This window comes from Toxotes jaculatrix, chromosome 7 (assembly GCF_017976425.1).
Source record: "Toxotes jaculatrix isolate fToxJac2 chromosome 7, fToxJac2.pri, whole genome shotgun sequence".
NCBI lineage: Eukaryota > Metazoa > Chordata > Actinopteri > Toxotidae > Toxotes > Toxotes jaculatrix.
In genome coordinates, this window is record NC_054400.1 from 14,403,380 (window position 1) to 14,429,567 (window position 26,188).

The window sequence follows — 26,188 nt, forward strand, 5'->3', positions numbered from 1 at the left end:
TAGTCACACACACATCATGGTGTATAACTCTAGCAGGCTGTGTCTAAGGATGTGAACCCTCCCTTTGAAGATCACTTATTATAAAGAGCAGAACCATTCATAGTTCCTGCCTCCATAACAAGGTGTATACTTCTGCAAGCATTAAATAAATATTGTGTTGATTCATTGTAGGTTTAACAGGAAGTCAGGACTTTCAGGTGAGGAAATGGTAGCCACCTAAACAGGGAGCACACTAATCTCAACCTTTCACGGCCCAAATAAGGACATGTGGAGGAAAGCACAACCACAGTCTCAAAAAAAGTCAGTGACCTCAGCTCAATAAACAGCTAAATCATTCCCCAGCTCTGATTCCTACAACACATATTTGAGCCTAATCTAATCCAGAGGGTGAGGTCTGCACCCATCCCTGAGTTATAACAGCCTTTCGCAATAAAAGCATGTAGTCTCTTGTCACTTATTAGCTCAAGAATGTGTGATATTGTTTTCCTTCAATTAGGAGACCCAAGTTCAGGTGTACAGGCAGAGCTTACCATCACTGTGCAGTCCTCAGAGCCGCTGGCAATGACCTGATCATTGTGGGGGCACCAGTCAATGTCTAACACCGGGCCTGTGTGACCACACACTGTAGGGTAGGATTTGTCAATGCGTCCCGTCTGTAAAGACAAAGATAAACAACACAGTAATGAGATTAGTCTTAGTCTGGTCCTGCTTTGAGAACATTGTCCATACTGGAGGAGTGAGCATGTTTTGAAACAGGACAATTACAGTATAATCCTACAATCCCCACCTGCAAAATTAAGCTCACACACACACAAACAACATCTAAGAAAAGGCGCTTAAACGGATTTATTCTACAGGGAAAATGAAATTACATGTGAGTGACACACTGAGAGGAACTACTACATTTTAAACATTACCAAAGGTGATAATGATGGCTGACTGAGGCAGAAAATTAACTAAACTAACAGTGCATCTATCAAAATAAATTGGAAAAAAAAGGTCACAAAACGCTAATCTTGAACTTAATCAAAAGTGAGTTTTTTGGAATGTAATCACAATACACACAACACGTTGTCAGCAGAACATAGAATAATAATAACTGAATAAGATCAGATGTGTAGAGTCGCAAAAGATCTTCTGATCTGAAACTACAGACAAGTGCTGAAGACTAACATGCATTCGGAAATCAAACTTTAAACTCTGAGTTTTCTTAACATGGCTCATTGATAAATTATGAGCACAGGGATGAACAAACCTTTCTGCCTAAACCCAGAGAATCATCAGCTTTGGTTTGTCACACCATCGCTCAGCCAAAAAAAGAGGCTTGGGTTTTATCGGCACTACACAGAAGCAAAGTGAGATTAGATTTAGCCCCTATTGGACCACCCACAGTAATTAAAAGAAAGTTATTAGTGCTGACGTCATTATACAGTAGACACATGCCAACAGATGCTTAGTTGCCCACACTATCTCCTTACTTTAAAATGATACATCTCCGACTAGAAGGCTACAAATGAATTTCTGACGTGCACACACACACACACACACACACACGCAGACACACAAAGGATCTTCAGTTACACGGGGCATCCTCCTCTATCTTTTTAAAACCGCCCTGAAGCTAAATTTGACCTCTGGATCCTATGAGCCAGGAGAACCAGGTGCTCTCTCTACACAGTGAGGTGACTTTGCAAACCCAAGCTGTAGTGGCTGGGGTGTCTGAGACACACCCTAGTCTGTGATGACTCCAAGTACCACTGCAGGGCCGGAGAAATGATGTCAGTGACTGTGGAAAGAGTCGTGCTGCTGCAGCCCTATTTAAAGCATGATGGCTTCCCTAATACAAAAAAAAAAAAAAAAAAAAAGAAAGAAAAAAAATCACTCACTGCCCACAGCTATTCTGCCATTACACTGGGAATAGCAACAATAACTGCTTGAGAAGAACTACTAACTCTAAGAAGTGCATATTCAGTGATGAGTTGGAGGTAAAAGCAAAGCTAGAATTAAATCTCAGGAGAACGTAAGTCGAAGCAATTACTAATGTTAATCCAAACAACAGATGTAAGCTCCTGTACCATGTATTGTGTACTAAATAGCCACAAATGATGGCTCAAAGGATTTACAATGGCAGTGTACTCTAAACACATTTGGAGTTCACACAAACAAAATGGCATGTTTTGACCAATAAGAAGAACCGCATTTGACATTAGTGTGTCCTCACTGGCCAGTGAGTTTTACATTTTTTTCCCGGCACTTTCCACCACCCACAGTACACTGTTACCTGTAACTGCATGTTATATAAGTGTTTGAGTTTCTTTAGTGGCCCCAGGGGCCCTTTTTTTCCCCCCAGTCTATGTCGTGTTTTAAAAAGGCAATTGTGAATCATGTCTTCTTCCACTGCAACTTGCAAAACCGCCACCTGGACGTCAAAAATCTTGAGTATACTAGTATTTACTGCAATGTTGTATTCAGCAGTAGAGTCACTGGGTGAGCTAGCAAGAACTGCATGTTACTTCAGTCAGTGTGTCCTGGCTTTTAAAGGCAGGACTGATGATGTGAGTAAAGTGACAGTGTCTAAGTTCCAAACAGACCAAGCTCACCCCAGACTGTAAATTATGGCTTCTGTAGCCAAATGATTACATGTGACTTAAAACTTTCAAAAGGACACAACTGTCAGAGAGATAAATACAGAAAGCAGTAAATAATGAACTTTTAGACTCTTACTGCAATTTACTGCCTGCAATACTCTACAACTGTTTTCAGAATTTCAAAAGAGCAGAAACTAAGCAAAGAAAGGTTTCCAGTTTTGCAGCAAACAGATTCGGTTTAATCTCTTAAAATTTTGCTACAAAACACAGAGAGAAATAAAAAGCCAGAGACAGGCAGAGGACAGAGGTCTGGGCCTTGCAGTCCAGGATATAAGTGTCATGTTGCGGAGGCACTCCTGCTGTTAGACATTTCCCTGCCTCTGCCATAGCAGATAATGAAGCCTAGCAGAGGACACTTCAAGCCTGCTGCTATTGCAGCAGTGGTGTGGCTGGTATCACCAAGTAACATGATTCATATCTCACAGGTCTCATATTCAGTGAGACTGAACAGATACATAAGCATGCTGGGTCAGTACAGCAGTGCAGTGGCTGGACATCCATACAAATCACAGTATGCGACTGTGCTATATGAAAATATTATGCCTGTAACTACGCAGTCACCTGACTAACACAGAGTTGGGCTGTGACACATACTCCAGCTCCAAGTTTAGTGATCAAAGTCCAGCGTATGTGAGAATGAACTCTGTGTGTGTGTGTGTACGTGTAGTATGTGAAAATCACAAGATCTTGTCTAAACCTCACCCTGACTGCCAAACACACCCTGAAATCTACCCTGAAGCTGAGTGTAAAGAAAGCAGACTTTGACACGGCTGTCCATAGGGATCTATGAGCCACCATCAGCTATCAGATAACATTACCATTAAAAACAAGACTGGTGACCTGTGTCATGCAGCTCGGTCCGCTTTAAAATCTCACTTTCGTTTAGTAAATCACAAATTACAAATAATTTGCATTACCAGGAAGACATGGAATCTGTGGATATTAATTTCACCACATAGACGTATATTACAGCTTAGTTGAGACTATTCCTGCACATGATTTCCTGAAGTCAGTAGAAGCAGGATGTAAAACAGGAAGTACAGACTGATGACCAGGTGCAGCAACAAAAACAGCACAAATAAGCTGATCACAGAGATAAGACGGGCCAGCAATTCACGGTTATGTGCCACTACACTTCAGTTTTCTTTAATGATGCGGTTATTCTCACTTCATACTATCTACACAAGGTTAACAAATCCAAAGAATTTTGAATCATGTTCAGTCAAGTTCAACATTTTGCACACCCACAGAAAACAAACATCACTCTGAGCAATACCACTGTCAAACCAGTCATGTCATGTAAAACACACACTACCATTTCAACATCAATTCCCTGTGTAGGTGCTGTGCCCTTTTATCTTTTCTGACACCAAGTGCTTCAGGAGGAGGAAGTGTCCATGTACTTATATCGTACATTATCCATAGGGGAAGATGTTACACTCTGCATTAAAACTTAATGAAACACTAAATTTATGTTCACCTAACTGCTTTCATGCTTTAAATCGACATACATACACATAGTGCTAAAGCTCTGCAGCAGATGTTATAGTTTATGCATTAGACAAAAAGGGAGTAGACCTTGCGCCGAGCATGTTATAGTATATTATCACTGTTTACTGCAACTGCACAGTCAGATCTCATTTATCTGAACCTTAAGAGTTCAGTGTGAACATCAGGCAGACCATGTGGTGCTGTGAACATAGTGGCTTCATTACCAACAAGAAGTTTAAAGTTTAAAGTCAGACCTTTCTTGTACGTAATTAGAAGAATGTAAACAGAACATTTCTGATAAGCATACATACATGTTTTGTGTCTGTCCTTGCAGAAGCCTGGTTGTCAGAGCTCACGATTAAGACCACCTACAGGAGCAATTAGCATTTAGACCTCCACACTAAGAGACTCTGACACTTCTCAGCACATCGCACATGTTAACTACCGTTAATACATGTTACAAAAACTCCTACATGACCTCTCACATAATTTTCCATCAGTGAGTTTTATTTTTAAATTATCAGTATACGCTTTTTTTTTTTTTTTTTTTAATAAGAAAGAGAAGAAGAATAAATCGTAGGTGCTACGGTTGACTTGTAGCAATGAACCATGACGCCCCAGTAACACTTGAGTTAAGCTGTGGAGCTCGACCTCCTGATCAACCCGGGCAGGGCAGAGGAGACGACAGTTCGACCAGAGAGAGAGACGCGTTCTTTACATTCCACACCTCGGCCTCAGGGAACTCTGGTATGTGTACGACTAATGAGAGCAAGAGGGCCGCTAAGGTGTCAAATATAGCACCCATTGAGGTGTTAATGGTGTTTGTGTCTGATACACATGATTAGGAATTCCAGGGTCTGAAGAGTGAACACAAGTGGATCTTGCCTCAAGCGTAAACATCTGATGACATGATATGCAAGACAGGAATGCTGTTTGTATCGAGTGAGATCACTGTTTAGCTGAAAACAACAACCAAACCTGCACACAAGGTACCTCGTAACATGGGCTGCAATGGGATCACCTGTGTCGAGCAGTGCAGAAAGTTTAACCTGTGGCAACGTGTTGCATTCACCCCTCTGTCCCTCTGGAGAAACAGAGCTTCAGGCTCATTTGCAAGTCTGTATTTGTCTTAAAATTTGACTTGTTAACTAAAACATCTACCAGAATGTCATGTACCAACCACAAACTTAATGAGATGTCACTCTGGAGAGGCAGATATGAGGAGGTAAATCAGACAGCAGTTAATCACAAGGTGATGAACAGTCCTTGAGCCAGGTCAGACAGAGATATTTAGTTTAGTGTTAGTGACTTATTGAAGTAAACATATGTAAGTGCTTACTCAGACTAAAGACAATTATGAAATAAGCAGTGATGTGTAAAGAAAACTTGCAGATTCAAACTCTGAAAAGTGATGACCAGGGATTAACTTGTAACAGGTGTCTCATATGCAGTCAAATGTGGGTTGAATGTGCGCACTAGTGTGCATCATAGGATTGGAGTTCCCAATATAAGAGATCTATTAGTGTCAAAAGACTAGATTCACCAAAACACAAATCTCATGGCAATCCTTGCAACTGCAAATAAGAATATATGTAAAACAGGATAAATTGCCTAAAGTAGCTTTAAAATAAATTCAACTCATATATACAGTTTACACCGTATATAGATATAGTTTCTCAACTTCACTTGCTTTAATATTAAACTATGCAGTTTTACTTGAGGGAGAAATGTTGAAGTTGTTGAAGACACATCCATCATCTGAAGTGACATGAGTACCAATCAGTCACTTGCAGATTTCCTATCTGTAGCAATCTGAACCTTGATCCTAGTCCAACAGGTATGTGGCAGTGAATTGTTATCTGACAGCAAATAGTTCCGCACCTGTGTAAAATCAGCTGCTGCCCACCTCTCCTCTAAGTACGGAAAAGGAAAAAAATACAGTCTAAAAAATAAAAATAGTTCAAAGGGAAACCACCTTTATATTCAGCAATTTAATATGCCATAAATTTGTACTCAGTGCTTGGATTAATCCATTGGAAGAAATTCCTCAAGTTTTGTAATAAGATCAATCAGTGTTTGCAAAATATATCAAGATGTTACACCTTGGCAGGCAGGTGAACAGTTATGTAGGACTGTTGGCAGCATCACACTTTCACAATACTACTAAAAAAAATGGGCTCTAACAGACTAAACCAGCCAAGCAAGAAAATCATCTCCAAGGCAACCAGCCTACAGGTACAGGAAACGTGCTTAGCAAGACATACAATGTAGAAGTGAGCATCATTTTGTCCAGAACAAAAAGAAAAAAAAGAAAAAACAAAACAAAACACCCACACTAACAGCAAGGGGCTAAACTCAGCAGCTGAATACCTAACATGTCCATAACTACGCTACAGACATTTGTATCCTTCGAGAGGAATGTCTGACGCCTAGAAAACAACCAGTTGCATAGCAACAAGTAAGACTGCAGAAAATAAGACTGAATCACACAGCGACAGATACAAAGCACAACACACTGAAACACACACAAAAAAAATGGATGAAGAACATTCCCTGAAGGCGAGAGAGAACATTCTTTTCATTCACACAAGAGGCCTGCACACTTCATTTCATTGCTGCCCAACATGTGATTCACACATGCACACAACTAAAAGGGTCTTCCATGCCTGCTGTCCAGTGCTGCTCAGAGCTCCATGGAAATTTCCACTTTTATAAGTCTCTGTGTCTGCATGGTGGAGACAAACAGCTGAGGCAGTAGCAGAAGCAGTCCTGTCACACCGGAACTTTTTCTGAAGATTTACAACCTCTGCATGATAGGGAACAATACAATGCAGCACACTACAGACTGAGTGGAAACCTGAGCTATATATAGCTGACGAGATTAAGTAGACATACCTATACAGAGATATACTACTATGTACTGTAGTACAGTATATTTTGGAAATGGCTACTGAAACTATCTTGGTCATAGGATTAATTCCGAATACAATCTGATAAAAGTCCACAGTTTATGAAAACATTTGAGACCGTTCACTCTACTGCCAGTTAGGAAGTATTTGGAGCAGCTGAAATTTTGAACCACATCGCTTATCAGTATCCAAGTACTCCTGTAGCACAAGATATTTGCTTAACAGGCCACTATACAAAATTGGATTTCCTCATAGTATAAAGGCATGAATAGTTAGTGGGTTACTGATGACTGATCACAGAGAAAAACACCTTTACAGTGTCTAGGGTCATAGCAATTAGATTCAAGGAAGTACTTTTATGCACTATAAGACATCTAAAAAGAACCAGGAGGGTCATTAATTCTGTCATCTCTTTGATGAGACTGCTCTGAATAGATATTATATTCCCTGTGAAGGATGGCCTCCGTCCACGTTGTCTCCACATCTTCCTACTGTCTCCCCAGTGCATGCTGTGATACAGTCCAGCACCTGTGGCGTGAAAAAATGATCAACTGGAGAACCAGACAGCATATGAAACAACAGATATTTTTAGAAAGAACTTGGAACATATCAGAGGCAGCCCAACCAAAAAGATTATTTTGCAATTTTGTCTGCCAGATCTGTGAGTTCATGTGCAACCCTACTTTGTGAATTAGTTGCTCTTTCGCAGCAAATATTTAATGCATCAAATGGCTGAACATGGGATTGTACACACCATCTCTTATTAAAAAGTATCATCGCTTTGTTCTAAGGTTCACAACTGGGAAAAAAAAAGCCTGGTTTATTTAATAAAGCTACCAGGTCTCACAGCTCTATATTAACAGATCATAAATATTATTAATTCATCTAGCAGTCATATTTATTATTACACTAAAGTAAGTATTTAAATATGGCACTTGGATCTAGTGAATGACTCTGTGACAGAGACAACATCTGACTTCAACCTAGTTCTCTCATCTTGGCCGCTCATCATATTTCGGCCTATCCCAGAATTCACATGTGTACCGACACAGCATGAAGCAGCCAATGGCAGGGCAGGGAGGAAATGGTCTTGGAAGGCTGTCAGGCAGGGAGCAGTGAATGACCATATATGGTAAAATCTGCAGTCAGCAGGACTGAGCGGCAGAAGCGGCAAAGGCAGAGGCGACTGAGCGGTATAGAGGTCTTGGAACACAAACTGACCAAAGTATGGGGAAAGACCCTGGGTAACATGCACACACAGAGTATTTTTCTGTGAAGAGTGCAGCTTAGTTAGCAGCCAAACTGGCGTATGAGAGACAGAACAGAAATAATGTGTCACTGTGCACACACCCAGGGATTACTAACAGCAAAGGTTGAGAACTGGATGAATGGTGCATTGATGGTCTGAATCCAAGTCAAACACACACTCCACATCTGATCATCCTTTCTGCACAGAGGCAGCGTTTGAAGCACTAACGTGGAACATGCCTTCTACATTAGGCAATACACTATGTGGTGTTAAGGCTGGAGTTTAGGTCATGTTTTTTTTTTAAAAAAAAGATAGACAAAAGAGGAAACGAAAGATGTTCACAATTGACAAAGTGGCTAACACACGGAAAATAAAGATGCTAATGGCTAAAACAGGAGAGAAAGCGTGGAACTTTTAACACTGGCATGCTTTGTTAAATCAAATAAGGAATTTCTACTTAAGGGATATAAATCACAACAACTGTAGTGATTTACTGAGACTTCCCTTCTCTTAAGCTGAGGAGACAGAGAGGAATTATAAGGAATTTTTCACTGAACACTTGCTTGCTGATGCATTCACTCCCACAGCTTCCTTCATATGGAAATCAGGGAATAAATTAGCAGGCACCCAGCTAAGAAAGAGAAAGGGGGAGATTGAAAGCATGAGGGAAGGGAATGACATGTGTTGAGCTGGACATCTCGTGCCCTCTCCATAAATCCCTGTGCTCTGACAGGAGGAAGCAACAATACTCTTGGCTGTGCTGAGTCACGGCGGCCTGCCGCACTAACCTCACCCTAGTGAGTCACACAAAGAGCCAGCTCCATTGGTTAACTACTCAAAATGAGGCTCAGACCTCAGGTCAAGTCACAGATCCACAACATCAACCTCTGAACTCCAGAAGATGCTTTTCCATTTCTTTCCAGACACATACAGTTGTGACAAAGAGCAGATTTACCCAGATATAAGCAGAGGGAGTACATGGCTTCTCTGAGAGCTCATAATCTCATTCATTCTCCTGCCGTTCATGCATCACCACCACAAAGACGGTGCACAGTTGCATATGGTTTAATTGTGAAGGGGGAAGGCGCATCATCACACTTCTGCCTCCCCCCAGTCGAAGTGTGGTAATGACAAAGGGCTGCACTGGGAGTAAGCACAGGACAAAGGCCCTGAGCAGCTGGCTGCCCACAGAGACCGGGAGCAACACAGCATAGGCAGATGGGTTAGCCGGACAGATGCACCCTCACATTAGGGACGGGGAGGGGTTGGAGGTTGGGGGTGTTTAGAGGATATGTGTGCTTGCAACAAAATGAAATGGCACCCAAGTGATTCAAATTGCAAGCGTCCTTCTATCAAGCACAGAGTTTTGTCCACAAGGCAGAGCTGAGTCTGTCAGAAGCTCATAAAGAGAAACAGACACTTAATAAGGTCGTAACCATAACACAAGGAAAAGCATGGCGATTCACTTATGAATTAGTTTAACCAATTTACAATTGGTTACAACATCATAATCTTTTTAGTTCAGTTTATTAGACATGATCTCAGGTGCTGAGAGCAACTCTGTAATACTGTTCCACTGCAGTGCGGTCTAGTCATACCGTTTGCAAGAACAGACTCGCCCCACTTTTGAGACCTGCATTGCCAGCTGAGGCTATACTGAGATTTCCAGATGGACCTGCCTTGTCAGAAAAAAATCATTTGAGAATAGCATGGTGATAAATTCCAAATATAGATGATAAAAGAAAAAAAATCACATATAAGTTTAAAAAAAAAAAAAAGTAATGACCATTAATTTAAGATCTGAAATTTATGTTGTTCCTATGTCCCAGTAGTTGAGTTTCTTCTTTGTGCTAAGCTGTAAAACTGGTTTGTTGGCAAGACATACTGGTCACACTGTCCAAAGTCATAACATACACACAGTGCACTAAAATTCTTAAATAACATGGTATTTCCCTTTCAGCTCCAGCCTATAGAAACGAGGAAAATGCTATATTTGAAGGATTAGTCTGAGTCACGCCTGCCAGCTTGAATGTGGGAAGATCTAAAAAATCAAGAGAGCTTTTTTTTTTTTTTATCTCTCACTTGAGGAAATTGCCCGAGGTTTGCTCTGCACATAAAGACCTCAGTCTCCCACTACTTTTTTAATTCAGCAGTGAAAGTCCACTTTGTTCAGCAGACACACCATTACTGTACTGGGACATGGCATGCAGAGGGCAGCCCATTCAAACACAGACACAGAGAGGAGGGCAGGAAGAGTGTGAAACCAGTCGAGCTTGCAGCCCACCTCCAGTACAAGCTCTGTATTGAATGAGGTGCTGAGAGGTGTAAGCTGTGTGATGACAGGCCTAAGGATCGGTCCCCTTCTCAGATGACATGGCACTGTACTGGTGTACACTAATTGCAGGCCCAGGTTAGAGTAGTACTTATGTCACTCACAGTGTCAGGACCTGCCACTTGGCCATTGCTTGGAGCTGCCAAACAGAAAGACCAGCAGCCAGCAATTTACTACTATCAACCATAATGGCACCAAAGGGCTCTCTGGGGGACATGCCAGAGCCCCTTCACAGATTCAGTCTGACCTCTATTGCACCTTAATTAGACCAATTATGACAGCAGGGTTAAAACAAAAATAAGGGGAGTGGGTGCATTCACCCAGCTAACTTGTTTACAGCCAAACACACTTCAAAATGCTGTCCTGCCCAACCCAAGAGTAATTCTAGTTGAAGTGGAGAGATTCCTTATATGGAGGTTAGAATCAGGCGACTGTTCACTCCAGGGCTTTGGAGTGGTTTCTGTTGTAAACATGAGGGTGAGTGAAACAGCCCGCTGGTAAACATTAATCCCAAGGTATACTGAAATGTAGAGGCAGCAGTTCTGCTTGCGAGAGGTAAATGCAAATGCAAAATGGTTCAATGCAAATGATTATTATTTGCTCTATGCAAAACATGGGAAATAAGCTTATTACTATCAAAAAAAGAAAAGAGAGAGTAATCCAGATTTTTATTTCAATACACACTGCCTTTTCTGTGCTTTATGTTTATATTCATGTCCATTCAAATATAATCCCTCAGAAATAACGGTTTTCCTTCTCTTCTTATCATAAATGACGCAATTTCAAGATTGCCCCCCACACCCATCTGAAAATATCCCGACGTAATTTGTTCCACTTGAATCATCAGTAACAAAAACATCAGATTCATTACCTCTGTCAAAACACACACAGTGCCTTTACAGGTTAACATTACATCATTCAATGCACGATTTTTCTCATAATTAAGACAAAACACACCTTCAAACCAGTTTCCCCATTCTATTACTATTCTATTACTATTATTATCTGCTGTCTGGCTTTCACCTTTACCCAGCTGGTGAGCTAAAAAAGTGTCCTGAAAGCATATAATGTGCACCAAAGTAAACCAAACAAAGCAGCTGACTCCACAACAGAATAAGTGACAAAAACTACCAAAAAACATTCATTAACCATTGCATTGTTACACACTCAGCGTGACCTAGTGAAGAATTGTAAAGAAGCAATAAATGCAAACATGCTCACACAACCAATTTCCATCTGGTTGTCTTAAAGGCCAGCTCTGACTGATGTGCTCTCTACACAATACTGTGTTTATTCACTGTGCCATTAATTACTATATGATACAAGATAAACATACCTTGTGAAGAGGGAGAACAAGGAAGGCTCCGCCACCACTGGCCTCAATGATTAGGGCAACAAATTTGGGATTGACTGCACAGAAGCTGCTGTCCCATGTGACCCTTGAAACCCGGATATCATCGTAGCATTGGTCATTCTTCACCGCCTGGCCAAAGACGTGACGGAATTTGCTCTGCCGTACAACTCGTCTCATATCTGTGGAGAAAGCAGAGATTGGGCTTAAAATCACAGTCACAAGATAGCGGGTGTACAGAAAAGAAGCCGGCAACTATTTGAGCTACTTTAAAGACTTGAGAACACAACACATCCACACACTGCAGCAAAGCCGTTGGAAGAGACTTGGATCATGTGTGAGCTTTTTTCCACAACACATTCTCTTTGCAGATGTGTTTGAGTCTCTCACTCTGAGGGTGTTTTGTAACAAACCACTACTATTTGATACTCCAAGGGCCTCACTGGGATTTCTGGGCAATTTCAAAGAACAGTTTTACCAACACATGTTGTAAATTGTGAATATGAAATTAACATTTATTTACTATTTTGGAAGTGAAAGATGATGATGACGCTACAGTGGAGTATGAGGGCACAGCTTCACTGTTTGTCTGAGAAAAGCCCTGCTGCTTTGACACAGACCCATTTTGTTTCACTAACTTTAATACTACACAGCTAAACACCACAGTCCACTAGCTACATTTATTATTGTGTTTGACACAATATTTTTTGGTGAGCACCTCCAACAAGGTACTGATCCCCAAATAAAGTGGTACAAGTCTTTTGGAATTCATAAAGATATAGCACATGAATGATATTTCAAATGACTTCAAACTCTTTTCATCTTCCGTGGTGCCAAATATTAAACTTCTGAAATACTGAGATGCTTTATCTGTGGCACACTTAGGAAGAACCACTTCCAAAGGAAAATAGGACATACCCAATCCAAACAAAAACAGACTTTGTAGCTGGTTCAGCTAAAATCTTCACCAAGACAAGAATCTGCTGGCAGACAAGAGAGCTTTGGAAAACAAGCCCATTCAAAGCTACAAGTCCCACTGCTCTGCTTACAATAACAGACCACTTCCAAAGATAATGGAAAGCTAGCCAGTTTCAGATAAACAACCAGAACCAAGGTCCAATCTACCCTGCAACCTAGAAAAAGACAAAAGCTCCTTAGTAGTTCTGTGAACCTCCACAAATCTTTTTTTATTTTTTGACACAGCACATGTTAACAGTTTCCCAGCCTGAATCACCAACATGACCAAAGCACAACACAGGATGTGGGACATGTTTTGGAGGTGGTTTTCCATTGTGTGTGTGTGTGTCTATGTAAAAGAGAAAGACAGAGAGACAGAGGGAGAGCGAAAGAATAAGCGTGAGCGGGAAAGACTCGTATGGCGAGTTTCTGACATGACAAGGATTGCAACACAAGCAGGAAGTTCTTCCTGTAGGGATGTGGGGGTGTACCAGCATATCTCTCCTGAAAAACATGGTTAGTCATTACAACTGTTTATTTCTGAAATCTGAATTAAATCAAACAGTTAATGACACTTAAGTGTTAATCTTCCTTAAACTGAGGAGGCGTTACATCAGATTCGCTAAATCCTCCCCTAAATTTATCTGGATCAGAAGTTGATTTGTCTAGGAAATTGAATTTGATTACTCTGGGAAAAGCTGATGCAGACCAAGAGCAACTGACTGACATCCAGTTATAAACAGTCTCCACAAATCCTGCTAGATATATTCTAGTTTAAAAAAGACGTTAAATTCATTTTGAAGGCAAGAAATGGTTACTCTGACAAAGACGTTTCATGTTTCAAAAATCACAGCATGTCATTGGCAGCCAAGAATCAGTCTTTTGTCACTGCTGAAAAAAAAAAAGCTCATATAATCAGTGACTATTACTTTTTAAGAATGTCAAAGATGAGGAAAAGGAGGGTCGTTCTTCCTTACAGCAATGTGATGGTAGTCTGGGGGCAAAACTTAACAAGGACATCTTTGTCATGGAAGGGTGATGTTTGTGTGCTACCTTTAGAGCTGTAGATTTGTCACATAGCTTGCCTGGAATAGAAGCTGCATGTGAACAGACACCTAAATCAGCTACCTGTCCAGTGGGAGACTATTGGGAGTAGCGGGAGAAATTTTTTGTTATGATGCGAGCAGAAACTGCTGCTGCTGCCTTACTCTGTTGATTCACCATGATTCTTTTAGTTACAGCTAATATAATTGAGTATATTTAATACCCCCCATAATACTAGCATGATAGTTTTTAAGCCTTCTTTAAGCCTTATAACATAAGACATACACGAGGCAGCCTCCCACAGCATGTGTGCGTTAGTGCTGATTGTCACGTATGTTCTATATATGCAGAAAATACCAGCAATTCTGAATGAGGTACTGTGTGTACTATATGAATTAGGCAAGTTAGACGTGACGGTGTGTCTGCCCTCAGGCAAGATATTCCCCTACACATTCGCTGATGCTGGCGTGCTTGTGTACTGTACAAACTGATGCAGTGATGAAAAGCCCTAGGGTATTTGAACAATCTACTGATTCTCCTGCCAAATGTATAACTATGCTGCAGTTAGTGAGAGGGAGCAGATTGGGACTTCAGCCAGCTTGCCTCATTTGACACAACTCAGAAGAATTCGAGTTTGGCTTCTAGTCACTTCAGGTGTGATGAGCAGCTTGCTCTATTACCCCCATTTTCCCCATTTTGCTGATACTGTTTTAGAAAATGCAGTGTCAAAGAACAACTTATGCATTATGTAAATGATTATGTATTTCTGTGGCAATTAGAGAGCACCTTAGGAGTTTCTTCACAGTTTAAGACTCCAGGTCAAATTTTTAGATCCAATCAGAGACATTTCAGACAGTGGAAATTAACTGTTATTTTGCTACCAAGTCAAGATTTATTTGGTCCATGCTTTGTATGGAAATACTGGTCAAAGACTAGTAGCTCCATGAAGGGGACTGTTCAGCTCACTTCCTTCATCTTCCCATTTATTTTCATGATTCAATTAAGCAAATATGGTATAAAACCATTTACAATAAGACACTGGCCAAAACTACTTCATGGAGTTGGCAGAAAGTTGAATTTGGCATATTACTGAAATTGAATGATTGTTGCGTGTTTGACAGGCTAATTGTTGGCTACTGCAAGTGGACAATTACAGCTAGTCCCTACTGGTTGTCTAATGGAACCATATGCTCTCTTGGTTGAGCGAGTGCTCTTTGCTAAAGGGGAAGGAGTGAAAAAAGAGGGAACAAAGCAATAACTGATTTATGAGGTCATTGCAAGTTCAGCAATTTAGTGTGCAAAAGAAAGCAAGATCATCTATTTTGATCACGCTTTGCTCTCAGAAATGTTGTAGCTTCACTGAATTGGGGATAAAATGTGAAAGTGTGCCTTTGACGGTTTCTCAGCCGTGATTCACAGTTACTTACCGTGATGAAGTAGACTACAGACGTGCCCAAAGATCTCACAAGAACCAATACTGTGGTACAAAGGCAATGCTAAAATTCTGACAATCTAATGTACTTGTTTTTCTACAGTACCGTACGTAACAAAGGTACCATAGAGGTCATAGGCACTGGACATGTGATTATTCTGGGACTGACAGGAGCCGCCTGATAATGCTATAAGTGTTATAGACTGAGGTCAGACGCAAAGGGAAGAACAATCAGGAAGGCAGACACAATGAACAACAACACAAGGATTGGTGGCAGCAAATGCAGGTGAAGCATGCCAAGAGCCACTGCATTTGAGGCTAACGTTATCTTGTTTAGGCTTATGTACAGCTCAGAACATTAGTAGGTTACCGTCATTCAGTCAGCCAAAATATAACATTGACAAATGAATATATTCACACTGTTGGTCTTATCACCATGTTAGTTCATTTTAACTACTACTAATAACTGTGTGTTACTCCACTGTGCGTGCAGCAGCCTCTGTTGTTTTCTACCTTTAGCCGTGGTATCAAATTCAGTATTGAGAATCATGGAATTTCAACGGTATTGGTGCAGACTGACGCCTTTCTGGCACTGTTACATCCCTACATGCGGCAATGGCCCACTATAGATAATGAATATGGTGAGTGGCTAGACAGTTGCCTGGCACTGGTGCTGTCCTCTGGGTATCCTATATCTCTGTATTATGCTTATAGAGCTTATGCACAATGAACCAAAAGTCCTCATTGTGTCAAAGGTTTAAAAACCCCCAAAACAAAACAGTGGAGCACAAATTCACTTTATGCCATAGACCACTGTATGGGTGTTTGTTTGCCAGCAATCTGTCTCTAAGAAATGCTTAGGTAACACAGACATACTGCTTAGCAACATCAGGGAAATACCAACCCTGGCAAAACACACAATACAATAGTAAGAAATACAAACTAATGTCTTAAAGGGTTACTTGTAAGGCCAAAATGCAAACAACTGTTAAACTTAATTATATCTCGACATGTGGCATTATTCCTCGCCTTGCAAAACCAGGGAAAATTTAATGAGCTCAGGCAGGAAAACCCTGACTCTGACAACGGTCTGCGATGAGCAGCTGGGAGCCAGAACAATCAGAAAACTACAAGAGGAGGTTAAGAAGACGATGAGAACAAGCAGAGCGGTATTTGGAGTTATAACTGAGCACTGACGTGCTGCTTCTCAAAATCTGAACCTTGTGAAGAGTTACTTGGACATTTTAGAAATAAAATGAAGCATGACTGCACGGCCTATTTCTCACCTATAATGCAAGCGGATTTTGGTGGACTATTTAGACCAAATATGTCGTTCTCCAAACAGCCACCATGTCTTTCCTGTTTCAAAACCTAAGGCAAAACCCAAGGGCAATATATCAGATCAGGTGCAGTACAGTTTCATGGTTATGTTGCCAACAATCATCTGTATGTTGGATAAAGGCTGATCTAATCATCTGAGGAGTAATTTCTATTGATCAAACCCCAAACCCACATAAATGCTATTGAGCCTTCCGCATTCTTGATGCAGAATAAGCAGTGAAACTATCCTGCTGCTCTTGGCTCTGTTTATTTGCAGCAGAATAGTATATTGTTTTATGCAGGAGAGCTTTATAAGATGTGATGTTTTATCACCACAATAGTGTGACTAGCCTAGACAAAACAATCACTGCATTCTTGAGGTCAGTCTGGGCCTGCACAATGTTCCCCAGTCACACTATCCTTTAGTGCTACAAAACAGCAGGAAATGTTCAATATCATATGCTTCTGTAGTAAGAACCAATCACACTGAAGGCAACAAATCAGGGCTAGCTGTGTTACAGTATGCTAACAAGAAAACCTAAATGCGACCTATGATACAGTGACAGAAAAAAAAAGGCATCAATTAGTCTGGTGCATTAATCACCAAAACTGACAGTTTCACCAAAAATTGAAATTATTTTCAAGAAAAATGACAACAATGCTGAAGCTGAATCCATGTTCACCAGATTGACTCATCATTCATCATCCGTGCTTTCTATACAACATGTAAAAGTCGTCTCGGATAAACTAGACAGCTGGATATGAAACCTTTATGATGTGAGTTGGCCTGTGTGAACATACACAGTGCAGGTCAGGGCAGACTGGGTGGGGCTGGAGCTGATTATGCATTACTGGGTCTTGGTGAGTAAGCTTTGTTATGTGGTGGCTGTGTATCCTGACAATTCTTTTCTGGACCATATCACTCAGCCACCGGGTGCTCACCATGGATATAATTAAACAGCCGTTCCTTTTGATATATTTGGTGAGACAGAAAAGCAAAAAATAACATCTGGATTAACTTTTGTGGGGGAATCATTTATTTGGATAAACCTGGGGATTTCCCATATGTCAGTGACTACATTTATATCAGCAGCGTTGCACCTGCACATAAAACAATTACTGCACCGCTCAAGTCCTGGACTAAGATTCAGGTTTAAGTGCTGATAACTTCAGGCTCAATACAACACTGAAATCAGTTTTAAAACTCAGGACTCAATCACCTCAGGCCTTAGAGCTATACATGACAGGACTTGTTTTGAGCCTCCCATTCAGAAGTCCTCCATGGTTTCAAACAAATCTCACCTCCTTCCTGGGGAAAGGTAGTTCCTAACCCCGCTATGGGCAAATGCCAAACCAGTAACTCCCTTATCCAACAGGACTCTTACGCAAGAACATCATTATCCCTTACTTACACCTGATGATCTGAGGCTGAAACGAGTAAGCCCACAAAGAGCCCGAAGAGCAACTCAGGCTCCAACTAAAAATTATTTCTAAATCACTGATTAATCTGCCAGTTACTTTCTGGATCAATCAATTAATCGTTTTGTATGTGAAATGTCAGAAAATAGTGAGAAAAAACCTCTCTTATAATTTGCCAGAGCTCAGGGATCTCACTGAAGCAAAGCAGAAGCAGGCTCAGGAGAAGGGGGGGGGGGGGGGGGGCAGCTGTAATGTTGCAGATGAAGTGAATCACCTTACCGGAAGTAATGTGATTTTAAATTTTTAAAAAAGCAGAAAATTTGTCATGTCACTTCTATTTAAAAATGTTTTCATCTATATGGTTCTGTGTGGCTCTAAAAACTCTATACTATCCTGACCACACTTAGGTAGCTGAAAAGCTTGGTGAGTTTTTGTGGAAACAGACATGTTTTAGAGGACAGCATACAGGAACCAGAAGGGCAGGGTCATTCTGCTCAAAACTAGCAGAGGCCTTATCCAAACGACCCACTTCCTGTTAGACTACCACAGAAATTCTCTGAACTAATAGTAAACACAGTCGTTCTCAATACAAAAGGGTAGAATGTCTGTGAAGAACAACCACTAGAGCACAGGTTTTTACTCATGAAGTGGAAAACACTGTATTGAACGAGTTAAAATTAAAACAAAGTGAAATCTTTATCTGTCAAAATTAGAAAAGCCAAATTCATATGACAACAAAAAAGACCTCAAAATAAAAGTAGAAGCTAAACTGAGGTCTCAGCAGTGAATGCTGCTAATCAATTATTCAATATCCAGTTTTTATGACCCGTTCCCATTCCCAAACATCAGTGTCACAATGATCATTACATTTGCATGCAACCATGTCAGCAGGGACTGTGTTGTGAAGCGTTAGCACCAGCCTGACAGCGTCAGACCTACTCCAGAGATATACTGACACACCTTGGGTGAATGCTATGCCACTCTCTGACAATCTCCTGAGATTTACAGCTCACTGATCCAGCCCTAATTCAAGCAAAATGACCTCGAGTATCTGTTGGGCAAATCAGATGAAAGGAGTTACCTTATTGCCTCCTGAGCCAGCAGAGCTGACCCTGATGTGCAGAGACAGAAGGAGGACCCCACAGCCTGAGGAAATAACCATCAGGAAGTGGGACCAGTGTGACACAGTTTTTAGCACCCTTCTCTTCATTCCTCAGCTCCACTCACATCTGACAGTTCTTGGATTGTTGAGGATAAGTGGATCCTATGGCAAACTGAGTGATGTGCCTCACTTTCATTAGTTATTCTGACCACACGTTAAGAATATGCAAATGACGTGTTTGTGCTTCTCCTTATAATCTCATTAAACAGTAGTTTTGTCATGTGTCAGTAGTATCAAATAATAGACAATCTTGCACTTTAGGAAACAGTATAAAAAGGAAGGCAATGATAAAAGAATTTAGGCCCTTCATGCTTGTGTTTGAGCTCACTGTGCTAGGCCATGGAGGGCTTCCCTCTCATCTCTTACTCTTACAGTACAGATTGCTACCCTCCATTAAACCAAGGAAAATTGTTTTGCTCTGACATAAGACTAAAAAGGAGCTACAGAGAGAAAACAAGTATAAAAAAAAAAAGAAAGCTTACTGAGGGCTCATGTTTGACCAGTGTGCCAGAATGTAATTCCTATAACATTTATTATTACTGGAAAGACAAACACCTTTTCTGTTGCTGGTTCCAAGACATATCTCACTAACTGAACACTAAGATCAATGAAGCACTTGGAGGTGACCATGTTCCAGGAAAATCTTAATTTCCTCCCCTTACTTTGTGTTACTGAGTCATCAGAGGTCTTTAAAACTGGGGCATCCACCCTTTTTTTTATTTTAGAGCATGTGCATAAACATGAAAGATTATGGCACGTCCTCAGAGACAGGAGACATTTAATGCTGCCTATCGCTGCCACATTCAATTATGTTCACACATTCCAATTAAAACATGGGGCCACCCCATTCTGTCGACAGTTATTTGTACTCAAACTGGTTTCTCATTGACAGGGCTCTTGAACAATATTATTATTATAATGACATACTATTGCCACACCCTCATAATAAAAATAGAGCAACAGTAAAGAACAGTAAAGAGACCATTGACAGATGTCACAACACAAAACTTGGTCTCCACTTCCAAGAGAAAACTCTGGACAAGGAGGATATTTACTAAACAGCTTACCTACAACACTTCAAGACAATCAGATCTGTGGTATGGCAGATAACCAGCCTAACCTGGATTAAAACGTATTACCTATTACAGTTCTGTTAAACCCAGAGATAACAGCTTATTCTGGATAAAGGGCAAAGCAAGGCAATAGTGAACAATATTTGTCAATGCAAACTTTAAAGATAGCCTTTGTGTATTTTCACCACTGTGCAGTGGTGAGTTCCCTGATGTTCAGTGTTTCATAGTGTGCTTGTTGAGTGAGAGGTGACATAACATGAAAATCCCAGCCACAAATCAGGATGAGCTGATGTTGGAGAGGGAGGGGCAGCAGAATTAGAGCAGAATTATGACAAAGCCTTAACAGTCTTCCCAGTCCGGTTAAAAAACTGTATTCTCTGTACTGTCTACGACAGTTTATATGTACATGAAAGTATTTCTATTCCTAATTCATGAGCTTCTATCAACAAACATGCTCCGTATACATATTTTTGCAATGGTTCTTCCTGAGAACCATTTAACCTGAAGGGGTATTGACTGTCATGTTGACAGAAAACACAACTGTTCTTCACAACAGGTTGAACTTGAATAGTCAGCAAAAGCCCACTAGTCTTCTCCCACAGCCTGTGCAGCCAGAGACATCAACGTGTCCAACCAGAAATTAAATTACAAAAAAACAAAGAAAGAAAAAAAAAACCATGAGGCCATAAGAAGAAAGGACGGTATTTGGGTATTTTACCTTGGTAAATGAGTAAAGCCAATGATTTTCAGAAAAACCGTTGACTGTTTCGGCACTAGAAAATACACAAACACAGTGGCTGCTGCACGTGCAGTAACACATTACAATGAGTATCTTTTGACTGCAAAGCAGGAGTGTTTTCCTATGTTAGTCTGGCATCCATAAAGCCCCGTGTGGATACACACAGTCAGCAAATAAAGCAAGGCTCAACCATGTTTCTCAACAGGTATAATATGCTACATGCTTGGTTTTGCAATTCCTTTGTTTGTTTGTTACTTCTTTTCATCATCATTGTTATTGCCGACTTCTCTGCAATGCGGCTGCTAGCGTCATCTTGGTAGCCACAGCCCAGGTCACAGCTGGACATCTGTATAAGATACATACGTCCAGCAAATGTTAGGCTAAAATGTCTACAACTCAGGGGAGATATGGCATGTGATAAATGTATACACACGCTACGTTACTGGTATTTTATTGTGAGAAGGTTTCATGTTGTAACTTTAGAGAAATAACAGCCAGTAATGGTCACAGACTTTTCTTTCCCACACTTTGTTACCCATGTGCCCCCCCAGCAACCACACACACACACACACACCCCAATGATGTCGCCTCAGTGCTCTCCATACACTGGCTGCCTTTTGCCTTTTGTCACCGAGACTGCATGAGACGCCACCTAAATCCCCTTCCTGTAACCAAGGCCACGGACCACCATTGTAATCAGATTCCAGCTACATTCCAGTGCTTTTTGCAACAACGAGATAAGGTGCTGTTATTTCACCTCTCTTCAACCCCAAGTGACCACTGCAGTCTGCGGTCTGCTCAGGTTAAATGCAACTGGAACGCAATACATTAAGCAGCACTGTTTCAAGGAATGCCATTCCATCCTATTATACTTTGTAGAGGCAATGAGATTTGCAGACACAAGAGGAATGTGGGTAAAAGTCAAACTCAGTGCTTGGTAAAATGTTGACAGAACCAGTTACCAACTCTGATCATATTCCTCAAATTAGGTAAAGATTATGAACGTGCATTGATGGAATGTAGTGTGTCAGACATATACAGATGAAAAGATTTCAACACCAGAAGTCAAATGATTAGGTTTTGCCAACTTCCTCATTCCAAAACAGGAAAATCAGACCCTGCAGATTCAGACATAGGAGACATAAATGCGTCAGCAAATGTCTGTTCAGTTTGACGCTGAGCATGCTTGAACTGTACTCGAGCGCTAACCCCCTTTCCAACTCTCTATCACTTTCTCTGCTGTGAAGGCTAAATCCTAAACTTCTTATCCTACTTAAAAGTCAAGGTTTAAAAAGAGACCACTTTAAAATCCTATAAAATTACTCACAACAGGAAAAGCTCTATTTTTTGCGTGTTTGTGTGCAGAGTTACTTTTATTTATGCAGCCACACAAATCAAACATGTAACATCTGCCTGGGTTTTTTCTAGCAGCTGTTCTATTAGTAATCAAAACAGACCCAAAGAAGAGAAGGCAAATACCAGAATCTGATTATTTCTCACATCTAAAAAAATAAATACAAATCTAAACTGCTAAATATTACAGATTGAGAGTACAAAGCGTGATCCTTCCTCTTCCTGATCAGCTACTCCCCCCTCCCCCAGTGAACAAAGCACCAACCACTGCTCCATTTCAACAGATGTTGTCAGCTGTGGTGGGAATGACCAGTGGAAGAAACAGTATTAGTCTGTGTGCATCTGCTGGAATTGCTAAGCTACAAACATTACAAAAATAAAAGAGGAGGTTCAACAAAACGGAGAGGGCATCTGAACTTCATCTGTGATTCAGATTCCAAGCAAAATGATTTCTACAATATTAGACAGATCTGATTATTCAAAATGGAAAAAACAACTCAATCCAGTGACAAGCTGGAAGACACTATATTTACATGTATTTAACTACTCTACATCACACATGCTGGTCCAAACAAACACACACACTTATATGCTAAGCAGGTGGTGAGATCATGAGATGTTTCATCCTACCTGTCCTTGAAAAAAAATTACTACCCAAAGAATGAATGCAAAGTCAAAAGTGTAAATTTACATACTGTGGTATTTCATTCTGAAAGCTTCTGGCAGAGAGTTCTTTTGAAAGAGTGTGAGATAACATCTTGCACAGACAGGACAGGACACAAACTGAGGTATGTCAGACATGTTAATGCAATCTTTGAGTTGAACTGAGGTGTAGAGGCCAAGCTCTTGAAATATGTAGTTTCTTTCCACAGGTTACTGGTTATTTCAGCAAAGAGATACAAGAACCAACTGTAACAGGAAAGATATCAAACTGCTACTGAGCTACTTTTGATCTAACACACACATTTCTTAGTCCATAAAACATAGCCCAAACCTGAACTGCTACTTCTAAACAATTCAGGACAATAATGAACAGTGACTTGAGATGGCCAGCAGGGAACAGCTGGACTTAGCCAGACCTCACTCAACACTGATGAAATAAATGTAATGGATGTGCTGCATACTGGATATAAATCTTCATGATCTTGCTGAAACCAATTCAAAATGTTAAAAATGTACTCAAGAGTTCACCGCAGCCCACACAAGAGCGCCTTGCCACAGCTGATAGGAACCAAACACTCCCTCACATCTCATGCTTAGTTTCCCTCTGCTTCCTGACCCACTTCCTCTCTCAGCTCAGCCATAGGAAGGCAGGCTACGCACTTCTAAAGACCTTGTACTGCAGCACAACCAGCAGATGTTGATGCGTCTGGAATGGGTAAAAAGACCAAACACAGCTGTACTACTGCCGACCCTGGGGTCGCTCTCTCTCAGCCTCCACCTGCTCTGCATCTCATGGCAAGATTTGGCAAGGGAAATTCCTTCAACTCCAAAGCTGATTACATGGGGGAGCTAAGTAACCTAGTTCAAGTCGGGGGCCAAATGTGCAAATCATGCTGCCCTTTTAGCACACCTACCATGGCCATTACAAATTAAACTGCCCTATATTCATGAGAAAGCAGATGAGTGAGTGGTGGTGTACAGAGAGAGGGGTCAGACAGAGGACTATCTGAATGATCACCCAGCCATTAGGGTTGGACTTCAGAGGCTATTTATGACTGCCAAGTGAGGAGGGGAGCACCATTAAGTCTTCAATGATCTCTCTACAAGCTTCAGATTTGGATAAAATTCCTAGAATGGCTTCACTAGAATGGCACTGATATTTGAGAGCTGCAGAGTCGCAGCTCCAAGGCAAAACCATGCCAGATTTTAAGGATGAGGCTAAGTCATGATACTTGTGAGTAGGGCTGAAACAATTAGTCAATTAACTAATTAGATGAGAGGAAGAAAACAAATTGATTGAATGTTTCGGTTATTTTATCAACCAAAAACGCCAAATGCTTTCTGGTTCCAGCTACCCAAAAGCTGCTTTTCTTTGTTTCATGTCACTGTGAATTGAAAATGTATAAGCTTTAGTCTGATGGTCAGACAAATCAGGAAATCTGAAGGTATCATCTTCATCATCTCTTTTTTCCCCCACTTTTAACAGGCTATACAATGAAACAATCTTCACTCTTCATTGCAGCCCTACTTGCAACATACTCCAGGATTAAATATCCCAGTCAAACACATTTTCATTACAACACATTTGGTTCCAGTTATGTAAAATTTTAATTAAAAAAATATTTAGGAAAATCAAACTAATCAGGCAACAAAGTTCCTTTGAATACAAGCCATACATACTAGCAAACATTGTACCCTATCTTAATCTGATTTAAACCAAATCCTTATTTATTTATTTAGTCAGTTAAATTGGTGAATTGTCTGTACTGCTGTCAAGACAGAGCTGATGGACTCCGCCATTTATAAGCACGAATACTACAACATATCTCTGTCTGCCCTCACTGAGTATAACTAACTACTAGACTCAGTATACGAACAGATTCTGCACAATTTCATACCAACAATTCTCCACGTGTTTAGTACAAAACCAAACAAGCAGAGCTGGTGGAGGACACAGTCATCTATGCAACTGGGCAACATTTCTAGTTGCAAGCATGAAAGCAGGTACCACTTCTGTGCTATGACCCTTTTCCGTTTATCTTCCATACCAGTGTGTTAGTGGGTCAAATCTGAACCTGGCATCTGGATGAAAACGGCAGATACTGGAGTGAAATCAAAGTGGGGCATTTTGACAATAAATAACTGCGTAAATGAAAGAGTACATTCTTGGATTTTTTTTTTTTTAAAACGTTTGGAGCTAATTATTCAGTTTGAAGGGACGATATTAACGCCAGTACAGGATGCCAGGGGCCAGGGCGCGGTTGTGCTGCCTGCACCTCCGTCTCTGTGGATCTATCGTTTCGGAGATAAGTTTTCCTGCAGCACTATGGTTAGCTACCCCACCCCGCTCAATAACGTACAACAGCAGATTTCATGTCGTGAATTGTCCACGAAACCCACCCCAGCACAAACGGGAACAAAAACCGTGCACGAAAACGGGAATTTCTGTGGTCTTCGGTCTTAAACTTTTCCGGCATTGTCAGCTAGTTAACTGCGGTTGAAAGCTAGTGCTAGCTTGAAAGAAAAAAAAAACACAGTTCACATTATACCCCGATTCATTTTAGCTAGCGCATGCACTTTCCTGTCTGGACTGCTGTATGTGGGCAAACGAAGAACGCTGCAAGCGGTTAAAGGAATAAAAACAACTTGAACACTCTAAACAAACCACATAATCCGTAACCTACCTTCTGAGAGGAAAATGAAAGTATTCCCGAAAGCCGAAAAGGTATAACACAGCCCAACGCGTATTCCAATTGATTCTTCCCTGTGCCGGAGCCGCCGCTGTGCTGACACCACTCGCTCTCTCTGTGCTCTTTCCCGACTCCAACACTAAGCCCGCCCCCTCGTTTGGCTTGGCGACCCCTGAGTGGATGGGCGGACTTTGACGGACACCTCTAACAGCCAATCAATGACCAGTTTGGATAGATAGGGAGAAGTACTTACGCCTTCTTTCTTCAGGTTCCCAGTCACTGAAAAGCACCTTCAATTTTGTGTTTAACGTAGCTTTCTAATTTCCACTAATGCTCCTATTATCTGTTAACAGAGT

At 40.9% G+C, this 26,188-nt stretch overlaps 1 protein-coding gene across 1 annotated transcript in view; it reads right to left on the reverse strand.

The window, feature by feature from the left end:
- coro1ca (coronin, actin binding protein, 1Ca) overlaps nt 1-25,955 on the reverse strand; it is a 32,887-nt gene extending 6,932 nt beyond the window's left edge. Inside the window, exons 1-3 of the mRNA XM_041041891.1 lie at nt 25,827-25,955; nt 11,966-12,162; nt 531-653 (exon numbers count right to left, since the gene is read on the reverse strand). Of these exons, the coding sequence (XP_040897825.1) occupies nt 531-653; nt 11,966-12,160 (318 nt within the window). The 5' untranslated portion in view covers nt 12,161-12,162; nt 25,827-25,955. The remainder of the gene's footprint in view (nt 1-530; nt 654-11,965; nt 12,163-25,826) is intronic.
- Between the last annotated feature and the right edge of the window lie 233 nt (nt 25,956-26,188).